We start from the raw sequence: 14,272 nt of genomic DNA, 5'->3' as shown, positions 1-14,272 counted from the left end.
TAATTTTGTAACTTTGCCCTTTATGTTGTTATTTTAAACCTGTCTGTTTCTCTTTAGCTACGGCAATTAAGAGCAAAACATAACACAACAAAACAAACCAACAAAAACTTCTAACCTCCCAAGGGCTGAGAGACATCGAGGAAAGGGGGGAGTCCCGGCAGAAATTCTGAGAAAACGGGGGAATCCAGGGAATAGCCTTGATGCTGAGGGAGTAGGACAGCCAAACCATGGGGCCTGGGGAGAAGGTGAGAAAGGAGGTAGGGCCTGGGAACTTCCACTGGGAGGCCCCATGGGGACACCAACTCTTTCTTCCCATCCCACAGGACCATTGCATCATAAGATCTAGAAGAGACCTCAGAGGAAATCTCGTCCAATCTTCTCATTTTACAGGTGGTGAAACTGAGATTCAGAGAGGGGAGGTGACCTTCCTAACATCAGTCAGTTAGTCAAAAACATGTTGTGCTTTTGATGTGCCTGGCACATCATTGGGCTTATAAGTAGGAAAGTGCGTGTTCAGTCGTTTTTCACTTGTATTCAATGATTCTTGACTACTTTTGGGATTTTCTTGGTAAGGATACTGGACTGGTTTGCTGTTTCCTTCTGCATCTCATTTTACAGATGAGGAAACTGAGGTAAACAGGATCAAGTGACTTGCCCAGGTCACACACGGCTAGTAAGTTTAAGGCAAGATGACTCCAGGTGAGGCACTCAATCCAATTTGACACCTAGGATCTCTAAATAGAAGTGGAATTCAAACCCAGGTCCAGTGAGTCCAGTCAAACAATAAATACATATTAAGCTCCTGCTATGTTCCTGCCCTATGCTAAGCAGTAGGAATAAAAAAAAAAAGACAAAAGACAATCCCTGCCCTCATGGAGTTTCCAGTCTAACAACAGACACTACATGCAAACAAATACATACAAAAGATGCTCTATGCAGGATAAAGGGGAGATAATCAACTGAGGGAAAGCACTGGAATTAAGAGAGGTTGGCCAAGGCTTCCTGCTGGATGTGGGATTTTGTTGTTGGTCCTTAGTTCTGGAAGAGGACCAGGACATCGGAAAGGTGATGCCATGACATGAACGTGAATTGAATTTAAGTGAGGCAAGGTTGTGCAAGGTCACCAGCCTCACTTTCTCCTCCTGAGCCATCTGGGTCCAGTGGCCAGATATAGATCAGGATGACTGGAGATGGCCTCATGTAGTGGGAGACCTTGGCGTTTTTAAACTTAGGTCTTTAGTTGGGACTTAAATGAAGCCCGCAAGGTCAATAACCAACCAGATCCAGATCCTACATGGAGTCAGGGGGACTAGGTTCAAATCCTGCCTCTGACACTTTCTAGCTGTAAGTCTTAGTTTCTTCACTTGTGAAATGGTAGTCATAATGCTGGTAGTTCAGAGGTTTTTATCCTTTTCTGCATCCTATATTCCTGGGTATAAAGTCTAGTGAAACCTATAAAACCATGTTTTTAAATGCATGAAATAAAATATACAGAACTGTAAAAGGAAACCAGTTATATTGAAATAAAGATTCATTTCCCCTTGTGCCCCAGTTCAAGTTCACAGAACCCCTTTGATGCAACTAGGTTGCATGGTGCATAGAGTACTGGACTTGAAATTAGGAGGACCTGATTTCACATTCTGTCTGAAACCTTTCAGATGTGTGGCTCTGGTCAAATCACTTAACTTTGGTATGCCTCAGCTTCGACATTTGTAAAATGGGGGTAATAATGAGCACCTACCAGCTACTCCTCTCCCATTGTTGTGAGGATCAAATGAGATATTTGTAAAGCTTAGCACAGCACCTGGCACATAGTAGGTACTTAACAAAATCCTCCCCTGTTTCTTCCTCCCTTCCTTCCCCTCCTCCCTGCCATACTGGCTCTAAGGAATGAATCCTCTGGTGTTTTTGGTGCCCTGAACAGTCCTTTGTACACAGTAACCACCCCATAACTGTGTGGCGTGGGAGTGCATCTAGCACATTCTTTCGGTTTGTTTTTTTGCTAGCGTAGGAAGCTGCCTGTGAGGGGCTCCCAGTGACATTGACCAACACCTGCCCTGCTAGCTGGAGGTTTTGAAACAAGGCTGAGGGCACCCTTCTGCTGGGTTACCAGGGGCTTCCTGACTGTGGGCAGCTCCCGTCTCCTGTGTTCTTAGTATTTCATGCGACAATGCCAGGTGTTGAAGTCTGACAGCCAGAAATTAGAATTCCTGCATATTGTACAAGGAGCTGCTTCCTAATCTCACAATCTAACAGTCTAGTAGATGGAAGTTCCGTTCTTTTTCAATTAATTTTTTTAAAAAATTTCTTAAGTTCAGTGTTTCCAATTAATGAAAATACATTCTTTTTCTCTCTTCTTCCTCCTTACCCCCTTCATCCCCATTGGGGAAAAAAGAGCAAGACAATAAAGGTTTACTCAGTGCTTACTATGTGCACATGGAAGGGAGGTAGGGAGTGGGGGTGGGGAAGGGAGGGAAAGAAAGTACCCCTAGTGAGCGTGGTGGGTATGTGACTCCAGAGAGTCACATCTGGGAGAGGACTGAAGCATGGCCAGCCTCGGCGTGTCTCCAAAACGAGGCCCCAGATGGAACTGGCCAATGGGAGTCTGCTGGCATTGGGAGGGAGGGATGTTCCAGGGTGACAACCTTTGTTACAAATATGTATAATCAAACAAAACAAACTTCTGCATCGGCTATGTCCAAATAAAACATTTCCATCTACTCTGAATCCATCACTCCTCTGTCGGGAGGTGGATAGCATGTTTCTTCACATGCGCTTTGGAGTCCTGATTGGTCCTTGGATTGATTCGAGTTCTACGCCTTTCGGTATTGTCTTACTTGTCTTCATTGTTAGTGAAAATGTAACCTTCCTTCAGTTAGACGGTGCTAGACTTTAAAGTCCTCAGAGGATAGCTTTCCTTTTTGTCTCTGGATCCCTGGCACCTTGCTCACTGCCCGGCATATTCTAGGCATTTCTTAAGTACTAATTGATTGATAGCAAGGGGAGACAGTATGGATTTCAATTTTATTGGTGAAGGAAACCTTTCACTCAAGAAATAAGAGAGTTGCTTGAGACTGAGAGTTTGAGATCAGTGCCGGTGGTCCCAAAGCCAGTAAGTAGGTGTTAGAGCCAAGTGTTCCAGACACCAGGCCTAGTCCCTCTGAGCCCCACCATCTCTAAACAATGAGCAGACATATCCATCACCTAGACTGAGTGGGTTGGAGGAGATGGAGAAATAGAAGACTGGCGAGGACATCTCCGGAGAGTAGAAGATGCCACACACTCAGGTCACTGATCTTCAGGCATTTCCTGTATGTTTGGACCAACTATGCAGCTGGGTTGATATTGAAAATGTCCTCCCCAGGGAGAGTGGGGGTAGTGGTTTAAGAAATCTAACAGACCTGAAGGTCCTCTTCTCTCGGTGGGCCAACAGAATCTTAAGGAGTTCCTCAGGGCACTTGGGCGCACAGACCAGGGTGTGTGGTCGGATGGACTCCTGGTCAGATGGACTCCTGGTCAGATCTGGCTGTGATTCACCCCTCCCTCCCTTCCTAGCTTGAGGCCATGGGCAGATCCCTTCTCTTGAGTCCCGCATTTCCCAAATGAGCATTTTATTATATGTTATTATATATTATTATTATATTTTATTATATGACTCCCTGTAGGCATCGCTGTGAGGATAAGCCTTGGTAAAAATTTTGGTAGAGCTGATAGGCAGCTAGAGGGCTCCGTGGATAGAGATGGAAGTCAGGAGGAATCAAGTTCAAGTTCAACCTCAGGTGTTAGCTGGCTGTGGGACTCTGGGCAAGTTGCTTAAGCTATCGCCCTCAGTTTCCTCAGCTGTAAAATGAGGATTAAAATGGAACTGTTTTACTTGTGAGAATAAAATGAGATATTTGTAAAGTGCTTTGCAAACTTTAAAGAGATATTTAAGTGCAAGCTATTATCATGCCATGATTATTATCAATAATAAGTCTTAAAATGCTGCTGAAGTGGAAATGTTCCTGCTGTTCTTATGCCCTGTTTCCCTTAAAACTCTAAGCAGCCCTGGATGGAAGGCATGGAAGACGTTATGTTTCCATTTTAGAACTGAAGAAATCAAGACCTAGGGACAGGAAGCATTTTGCCTCTAGCCTTGCCCAGTGGGTAATGAGTGTCAGGTTGGGACCAGAACCTAGCCTTCCTGACCCCCAGTCAGGAGCCCTGTCCATCCCAATCATCAGAAATGTCCAGGTCTTTTCTGGGCAGCAAACACCCAGACTGTCTTCCTCAGGAAAGACCTCCTTTTAAGGAGGTCACTCTGGTTTATTGGGGGTTGAGTTTTAAGTGAATCCTGGGCAGGCAGAGGGATTGGTGTAGGTAGGGGATGGGGTGGGGGCATATAATGTCTCTGAAATGAAGAAGCTCCCTTAATTGAAAACAAGCATGGCCCCTTGAACCCTACTGTGTGTCCAAAGAAGGTATGGGGTTTTTTTTCCTCTTAGAGAAGATTCGGGCAGGCATTGTGTACATGAGCACACTTCTGACTAGCCTGGAAGGCCCTAATGAAGGGATATTGTGGGGAATGATGACAGTACGGACCATGGAAAGAGTACTGACTCAAATTTGAGGGCCTGGGTTCAAATTCCATCTCTGATTCTTATTTCCATGAACATCTAGGGCTGGTTAGTCACTTAATCTCTATGGGCCTCAGTTTCCTTATTTGTAAAATGAGGGAGTTAAACTGAATGACCTCTCATTTCTCTTCTAGCCTGAGGTCAGTGATCGAACAGGCTGTGAGTTTTGCCTAGTGACAGAACAGGAATTAATCCCACTCTGAGTTGGGGAAATGGTGGGGGGGAGAAAGGATTTATCTTCTTGTGACTGCCTGCTGTCTACTTTGTCAACATCTCTTTCTTTTGTTCCTTTCTACTCTCTTTCTCTCTACTCTATTTTTGAGAGACTAATCAGTCTGTTTGCAGGTTGTTCCTTCTCTAATGCATTCTGTACACACCTACTAAAAAGCCCAAATCTCTCTGTTTCTCTCTTCTAGTAAAAATTATCAATGGTTCCGTATTGCCTCTATTGTAATGAACAGAAATCATCATTTTGTTCTTAATGCCTTCCATAGCCTGGCTTCTGTCTCCTATCTACAGGATTTCCCCCTCACATACACACACACATTCTGTTCCATTCTAGTCCAGTTGGCCTCTGGCTGTTCTCAGGACGTGACATTTCATCTCTAGCCTTTGTGACTTTGCTACTGTCTTAAACGCATTCTCTTTTTGCCTCTACCTGGTAGGCTGCCTAGCTTCCTCCAAAGCTCAGCCCAGTCCACTTTCTACATGATCCTTTCCTATCCACCTACTAGGTGGGATCATCCTATGAGACTACCTTGTAATGCTAGTCCAAATACACTTGCATTCATTTTTGTCCATGGTGTTTTTCCTGATACAATGTTATACTCCTTGAAATCAGAGAATTTTATTTTGTCTTTGTATCCCTAGTACTTAGCATGGTGCCTGGCCTTTGGTAAATGCTTGTCAAATTGAAATCACACAGGGTGGATATATTGGACCCTTCCTGCTGAGTCTGGTCTTTGCACTAGCAAAGGAACAGGGGGTGGAGGAGGAGGGAGAGAGAGAGAGACAGAGAAGCCTTCCCTGTTGGAAAAACAGCCCAACTCTTGCACAATAAGGGGTTTTCATAATGTTTTCACTGCATGTTCTGTAACATGGAGACAGTCATCAGAAGCAGCCCTGACAGTCTAGGTCTGAGGCCGATTTCATGCATCAACGGGCTTCTCCCTGTCCAGGACAGCAAATGTCTTGGGGACCAGTGAGGATTACTGGTTTCCTTTGTGTTCTGTCTGTCTCTCTTCTGAAATAGTGGCGTTCCTAGAGAACTTTTAAATTTGAGCATCTTGCCTGCACCAGGAACTGCTGTAAATCTTGAACATGATGTGTTTGGTAAATGAAAGCAGAAGAGACGTGAGGTTAAAAGCAGGAGACCTGGGTTCTAGTTCTCCGCTCTGCAATTAACTTGCTATGTGACCTTGACCACAAGTCCATGCTTTCACGGTGCTTGGTAGCAAGTGCTTAATAAATGCTTTTTTAGCTGTTGACAAATCCCTTCCCTTCTCTGACCTTGATCTGACAGGCAGCATGGTTCAGTGGATAGAGCATTGACTTTGGAGTCAGGAAATCTGGGTTGGAATCTTGCCTCAGATCCTTACTGGCTGTGTGATCCTGAGCAAGTCACTTAACCTCTCTTAGCCTCAGTTTTTTCATCAGTAAAATGGTGATCCTAATAGCACTGACCTCCAAGGGTTGTGTAAGGATCAGATGAGATGATATTTTTAAAATGCTTGGCAAACCTTACAGCACTATGTACATGCTAGCTATTACAGAGGAGGTGCTGCTGCTCTGACCTGATGGAGGATGTTTCCACACACTGGGAGTTCCCCCATTTGAGTAGAACTATAGGCCTGAGTGACCCATGCCTACCTATCCTTTAGTACTTTAAAGTTGGCAAGGCGTTTGACCCACATTAGTGAGTCTGAGCCTTACTATGACTCTACTAAGGCAAGTGCTATGGATATTAAAATATACCCATTTTACAGGTGACAAAGCTAAGGCCTTAGAGCTCCCCTCGCTAGTGTCAGAGATAGATTTGGATTCGAGTCTCCCTGCTCTGAGTCTTAATCAGTAGCTAGTAAGCTCTCGTTTCTGCAGAGTTTTCAGGCTTGCGAAGGGCTTTTCTGACAACTCTATACCCCTGTGAAGAGGGCATTACAAGAATTATTTCCCCAACTTAAGGAAGGGAAAACTGAGGTCCAGATAGTAAGATCTGAACTTGATTCTCTCCTGACACAAGTTGAGCATGCTCTTTGTTGTATTGGCAAGAAGCTGGATAAAAGATCCCTGTCTGAAGTCAGAGTCAAGTGCAACCTGTCTCCCAGCTTAGCCCCAGATCCCACCCCCTGGGCCTGATCCTGGAACCTGCTGCTGCTATTTTCATCCCCCACTGACTCTGAGCAGCTTATATTTGGCTCCTTTTCCTCATCCCAGTATAACAAGTCTTGTTGCTTTTGCTCAGATCTGTTGGAACTGAAGCTTCAATATAACAATCCACTACCATCTCTACCCAAATCACAGAGGTGGCCTTCTGAGTTATACAGATGGTAGGGTTGAAAATTGGAAGGGACCTCAGATAGTGTCTAACCCAGTTGGCTCATTTTATGGATTGGGAAACTGAGGCTCCTAGCTTATGTGACTTGCCCAAGGTAACACAACTACTAATGAAGCTACTTAGAGGCAGCTAGTGGCATAGTGGATAGAGGTCTGGAGTTGGGAAGATCTGAGTTCAAACCCAGCCTCAAACATATAGGAGCCATGTAATCCTGGGCAAATCACTTTATCTCTGCCTGTCTCACTTTCCTTAATTATAAAGTGGAGATCATAATAACACCTACCTCCCTGGGCCCTGGACAAAAGTGGAGCGGGGTTGGAAAGAACTGTCACAAACATGTAAGTGTGATGTGAGTGAGGTACAGTGTGATGGGGAAAAGGAAAATAATTTTTTCCCGGAGATGGGAATCAGTGTTCAGTCTCCCTCAATGGAAAGGGATTTCTGACTTCTGGAGGGTTTCTGCCAGCTGCTTATTCCTTGTTTATAGCTGAGATTTTGTTTGGCATTTTCTTGATGTTCTTTGGGGCAATATACTTGCTTTGGGAGTGGGTGTGTCACAGAGACACACTTCTCTCACTCGTGTTCGGAGAAAGGTGATGAGTGTTAGAGAGATGCTAGTCCTCTCTACAACATGTTTGCATCCTCACAGGGTGCTCTCTGTGCTTCTCCCAGTGTGCATCCTCACCAGGTGCTTTCTCTCTCTTTCTCTCTTCTAGTGTGTCCACCCTCATGTAAGTGGCAAGGCTGCACAGCGAGCGGACAGTGTTGCCACAGTGAATGTCTGGGCAACTGCGCTGAGCCCAATGACCCGGAGAAGTGCGTGGCCTGCCGCAATTTCTATCTTGATGGCAAGTGTGTGGAGACATGCCCTCCAAACTATTACCACTTCCAGGACTGGAGATGTGTGAACTTCAGTGTCTGCCAAGAACTTCACAACAAATGTAAAAACTCCCGGAAGCCCTCCTGCCCCCAGTATGTCATTCACAACAATAAGTGTATCCCTGAGTGTCCTTCTGGCTACACCATGAACTCCACCAAGTAAGTATGGACCACATGGGGAGGCACACATGCATGTCTTTGTATGTTCATGCATGTCTGTGTTGAAATATTAAAGAAAGACAACATAGAGTAGAAAAAAGAGTACAGACCAGGGAATCAGGAAGATCCAAGTTCATAGCCCACATCTACCGTTTACTGTCTGTCTAATCTCAGGTTCTGTGGGTCTCATTCTTCTCATTTGCAAATGAGGGGGCTAGTCCAGAAGGTCCATTCCAGTTCTAAAAACCTGTGACTGTCAGAATCCAAGCTCTTCTGTTACCTAGTTATGTGACCTTGGATAAGTCCCTTTCCCTCTCTGGGCTTTAGTTTCCTCATCTGTGAAATGGGACATTTGGACTACATGATTTCTAAAACCCGTTTCACCTTCCAGTCCTGCTAGCATACCTGATTCCTATGGAAGAAGACTAGCATCGGCATCATTTGTCTTGCTTCAGACAGGCAGGTCCCTCGGGTACCAGGTAGTCAAGGTCCCAGGCCTGAATATTGGAGTAGATTGGAGACCTGAATACCAGTCCTAGCTGTGCCTCTTACTCCCTGCATCATCCTGGGCCCTTAACATCTCTGGGCCTCAGTTTCTCCCTGCTGTAAAATGAGAAGGTTGAAATGAGGAAGTTGAACGAGATGGTCTCTGCTGTAAATCTAGCCCTGGCCTCCAGGGAGCCTGAGAATTAGGTAACTTCTCAGGGGACCTGCAGGGAACAGCAAAATGGCCCACTTTTGTGCCTGGAAGACAATGCTACTCCTATACAAAGGTGTCCATAGCCTGGGTCACATGTCATCAATGCCCAGGGAAGGGAAATGGGGGCACTTTCTTACGCACTGTCTGCTCATGATACCATAACCCTTTTTCTCCAGAGGCATCAAAGGAGTTTCAGTCCCCAAAACAACAAAGGTCTTGCTTTCGTAGGCAGCTGCACCTGCGTAGGAATTGCCTGTCTACTTGCCTACCCTGTCTGTCCTTGATGACTGTGTCAGCTTCAGGGCTCATTTTGAAGGGCCATATCCCTTGAGAGAGAGGGGAGATCATTTGCCCCATCCTTTTTCCTGGAATATGCCTCTGCTCTTTGAAGGCCAGTGTAGCCAAGTCAGGCCATGTTCAGGGCCACACTGCCATTTCCATGAGAAATGGCTCGGCTTTCTCACAGTGGGATCCTGCCTTGTGGATGAGTCAGGTTCCCTGACTGTGTTCTGGATTTGTGTTTGTTTATTCTTTGATCAGGTTCTTCAGGAGATTGGAGCTGGCTTTTATATAGCCCATTTCCTGGTTGGTTCCTGTGTTTTCTGTTGTGTTAAAAAGCACACCCAGGAGTGGGGTGGGGAATGAGTGAGGTGGGGGACTCCTGATGTCATCAGAGCCTCCCCTTCTTGACCCATAAGTTCCAAGGGTATGCCTGGGGGCTAAAGTGAAAGAACCCTGGGGGGAAATTTATTTTTCCTTTTTCCCTTTTTTTTCCCTCTCCCACCCCTTTTTTGTGCTAGGTACAGACAAGGAGACAAGAGAAAGGTGGAAGGGATTTAGGTCACATCTCCCCTAATGTAGGTTTACGGGCCATGTCATGTGATGGCTCTGAGAACAGTGTGTCTTGTTTTATTGCATTAAAAATATTATCAGGTAACCTTGTTTTCCCAAAACATGTGTCTGCAAATCAACTTAGCTTAGCCTTCGGCAGCAGCTGCTTCCTGCCTTCTTCAGAGGATGGGGTATGGCAGGCAGTCTCTGCCTTCTCTCCTGTCTGGCATACCTTCGAAACCAAGAGCGGGATTCTTCATTTCCCCTTAGAGGCGGGCGTCAGTCTCCTACCCACTAATTAGCTTTTAATAGAAGGAGCATCAGTTTCATTATAACTCAGACTCAAGGAGTGAATGAATCATCATTGTCCCTTACAACATCTCGGAGTGTGGATTGCAGCCGCAAACCACCACAGCTGAAGAGGGTTGGTGCTGTCGAGTGATTTTTGAAGGTTGGCATATGAAAGGGCTGAAGTTTGTAAACTGGGAAGCCCTCGGGGCTGCCTTGAGTTCCAGCGAGGACGGTGATCTGGCTTCTAGAATCACAAGATCCGAGATCTAGAAAGCTGCAAAGGCCCTCCGAGGTCATCCGATCCAACCCCATCATTTTACCAGTGAGGACACCAAAGCCCAGAGAAGTTCAGTGAATGGCCCAACGTCACACAGGGAGAAAGTGCAGAGCTGGCTTTTGGATCCACACAATTCAGATAAAATTTGCTCTATTACTTCATAGCCAGTTCAGCAAAAATTTATTACAATATGTGCCAGACACTGGGCTTGGTACCTAGGCTATGAAGACAAGAAGGAAAACAGCCTCAGTCCTCAAAGACATTACATCCTAGGGTGGAGGTCAGACAGATGGGAAAAACTGTGGACCCAGATAAATGAGGATAAAATACAAAATGAGTCCATATGTGTATCTAAATGTGCCCATGCATGTGTCCTATATGAACACATATGCATTTATAAATGTATGTGTACATACAGAATACATGTATATAGAACATATACATATAGAAAACACATAAAGAATAAGAGACAGCATGGGGTTTGGATAGATCATAACAGCTAACATTTATCTGGAGGCAGTGAAGTGGTGCAGTAGATAGAGCCCTGGGCATCTTCCTGAGTTCAAATCTTGCCCCAGACACTTAATAGCTATGTGACCCTGGGCAAGTCACTTAACCACTGTCTGTCTCTGTTTCCTCATTTATAAAATAGATATCATAAAAGCATTTACCTTGTGGGCTATTCTGAGGATCAATTCTATGGGAAGCACTTGGCAAACCTTAAAGCACCATAGAAACACTCACTGTTGTTACCTTGGTGATAATTTACTTGGCCACAGAATCCTATGAAGCAAAGAAAAGTACAGAATGACTTTGAGTCTGCCGTGGGCCCGTGTCACTTCTTCAGTGATAGTAGTAGAGGGCCAGAAGAAGTACAAAGATGGGAGAAGCAAATATTCCCATTGCTGACCCAAAGACCATCTAGACAGATTTAAGGCATCCGTTCCTGCTATATCTGAATGAAAGGAGGAAGGCTTTTTCAAAGGCTTGAAAACATTCATAGCCCTTACTATAATGAAGAAGTAGGAGGAGAAAAAAAGAATAATAAGTACTGACTCATAGGCCTTCTTTCCCAGCTCTGCCAAACCTTTATCTGAAAGTGATCTATGCAGGCGTCAAAGGCAATATTGAAAGTATGAAACAGGCAAGGCTGTGAATGGTCAAAACAATATTCTACAACAGGCCAGATCTTTAACCACAAGTGATTGAAAGGTCTGGAGGACACAAGATTTCACTGAGCTCATTGTTTAGCTTGACGTTAAAAAAAAAAAGACATCTGATTCATTAGGAGCTCCCAGAAGGTGTCTCCCTTTTATATGGCAAAAATGATACAAGATTCTTTGGGAGATGTAATATTAGAGGCAGTTGTTCAGTGGCCCCCTTGATTGGCCTTGTCAGGAGAGACATAAAGCAGGAGAGATTGCCACTGTCATGGAGGATGTTCGGTGCGGAATTCAGCGGAAGAGAGATTCCCTGTAGTCTTGACCCTTTTTTGTGAGGTGGAGCCCTTGGGCGGCTTGGTGAAGCCCAATACTACTGTGGGTTCTTGCTTATATCCACAATGGAAGGAAATGCTAAATTTCAGCTGGAGGTCAATGAAAATAAAGACGTAATTTTTCCCATGCGAGTTTGCAGACCCCCTGATATTTATCCAAGGACTGCCAGTTAAGAAGTCATTCTGTAGATAGTGAGGTTCTTCCGATGCTCTTGTTTGAAGCAGATGATACCATGCTGATGGCTGAAAACTCAGAAACATGTCAGAGTCTCCTAAATGGGGTCCATCATCACACCCCAAGAGTTGGTGTAACTTTCTGATTTTCAATCTATGATCCTCCCACATAGAAACAAGTGAATGAATGTATCTTGTCCAGATGATGATATATGGCTGGGTGACCAAGCTATAGCAAGCCCCTTTACATTAAAGATCTTGATCAGGGACTACACATGGTCCCAGAATTGAACAGGAAGAGGAAAGCAGAGTGATTGCCTTGGGAAAATTACACCATGTTTTTAATGACTCCCAAGCTTCCACCTGAAGCAAAGACTCACTTTTTCAATGTTAATCATCTTTTGGTGATGCTGTATGTAGTTATAGGTCATGGAAGGCCAAGCTTCAAAGACTTAAAGACACTGGCCACTCAAAAGGTAATAGAGGGAGAGGGGCCAGGTGGGGGTGAATAGATGGCAACATATCTCCCACAAAGAATTACCAGAAAGAATAGATCCAAATGATGCTTTCAGAGACCAGCAAAGGAGGTGGGTAGGTCCTGTAGCAATAGTGATGGGGTAGGGGGAAGGATACAGTTGACTGGGGACAACCCAGCTGCACCACAGGAATCCATAAGTCAAGAGATCTGGAGAAAAAGAGACATTTTGGGGATGGATACCCCTGGGAAGGATGTATAGGAGAGGATGTGGAAAAGAGTTGCCTAGGAGGAGATGTGAATGGACTGTACTCTCTCTTCATGAAAGAAGTGGCCCTCGCATCATTTGAGACCCCCCCCCCACATCCTCTGTTTTAAGCCCTTGTAATTCTACCATCCTCCATTCTGTGGTTTCTCAAAGCTCTGATACTCTGTTCTAAGGGCTCTCCCAGCTCTGACCCCCTGGGTCCTAAGGGCCTTCCGCATTGTGACATTGGGTGTTCTGAGGGCCCTTCCAGCTTTGATATTCTTTGTTTTGAGAGCCCTCTTTACTCTGATAGACTGTGATACTGTTTGTGGCTCATTTTTAATGATTATATCTGGTATTGGTCACTTCCTGATGACAACCAAGTGGGTTCCTTAATCTAATTAGTAATGTGTTCCAGAATCCTACAATAAGATGATAATGTCTGGGAAGGTTTCCCATCAGTGAGGTGTAAATTCTCATGGGATGTCCCATTTTTAGTCCTTTCCCTCATCACCACCTTCTTGTCTGGGGCCACTTAGCCTTGAGGTTTGTCATTCTCTGTCTCAGGGCAGAGAAAGTGGGGGTGATGGGGGCTTATCTATTCTGTGATGATTCTGTGTGTTTGTGTGCATGGGTACTGTATATCTTGGCTATGATTGGGCAGCAGGTGGTGCAGGACATGGTGTGGGACTTGCAGTCAGGAAGTCCTGAGTTTGAATGCTGCCTCAGCACTTAGCTGTGGAACCCTGGACAAGCCTGTTGACCTCTCTGTCTCACTTTCCTCCCATGTAAAATGGCATAATAATAGCACCTTCTTCCCAGAGTTGTGAGGATCAGATGAGATGACATGTATAAAGTGTTTTGCAAACCTTAGAGTATTATAAAACGGTAGTGGTTATTATCATTGTTATTCATCATCATCATCATCATCATCCTCTTTGCAACAGGTACTGCCAGTGAGGAAATTCCCTCTCTCAAGGCAGATCAGTAATGTCCAGTCTTAGAGTTGCCTGAAAGAGGATGGGAAGGGAATAAGGATTTATTAATGGGCCTACTATATGCCAGGCACTGTGCTAAGCGTTATATAACTTATCTCATTTGATTTTCACAGTAACTCTGGGAGGGAGGTGCTAATGTTATCTGCACTTTATAGATGAGGAAACTGAGTCAGGCAGAGGTTAAGTGACTCACCCAGGATCACATAGCTAGTGAGCATCTGCTTGGACTCAGGTCTTCCTGACTCCAGGCCCAGAGCTGTATCCACTGCACCACTCAGATGCTTCCAATGAATCACTTTAAGAGGTGAAGGTACTTGCCCAGGGTCACCTAGTCAGTATATGTATGTCAGAGGCAGCAGGTGAACCCAAGTCTCCCTGGCCAGCCCTCTACCTGCCTCTCCATACTGCCCACACATACAGCCTAGAAGTAACCTGGGCTCTCAGAAGTTGGGCACCATGAGAGAATGCCAGCTCTGGCAGGTTACCACACTAGAAAGGCTTTAAGCATAGGCCTTAAAAGAGACTCCATGTCTTATCTGCTGAGGTCCAGTCCAGCTAAGCTTAGAAAGTCAGGAC

At 45.1% G+C, this 14,272-nt stretch overlaps 1 protein-coding gene across 5 annotated transcripts in view; it reads left to right on the top strand.

Moving 5' to 3' along the window:
• Positions 1-14,272, top strand: part of INSR (insulin receptor) — a 151,396-nt gene that overhangs the window by 84,702 nt on the left and 52,422 nt on the right. For 4 of the 5 annotated variants that reach the window (XM_072600842.1, XM_072600840.1, XM_072600839.1 and 1 more), the window contains exon 3: positions 7,887-8,208. In XM_072600842.1, coding sequence (XP_072456943.1) covers positions 7,887-8,208 — 322 coding nt within the window. Of the gene's footprint in view, positions 1-2,705; positions 2,826-7,886; positions 8,209-14,272 lie in introns of those variants that run through there. The other variant, XM_072600841.1, reaches the window with a different exon arrangement.

Source organism: Notamacropus eugenii, chromosome 4 (assembly GCF_028372415.1).
Source record: "Notamacropus eugenii isolate mMacEug1 chromosome 4, mMacEug1.pri_v2, whole genome shotgun sequence".
In the NCBI taxonomy this organism is placed as follows: Eukaryota; Metazoa; Chordata; class Mammalia; order Diprotodontia; family Macropodidae; genus Notamacropus; species Notamacropus eugenii.
Note: the sequence above shows the minus strand (reverse complement) of the source record. Positions and strands in the feature narration are given on the sequence as shown.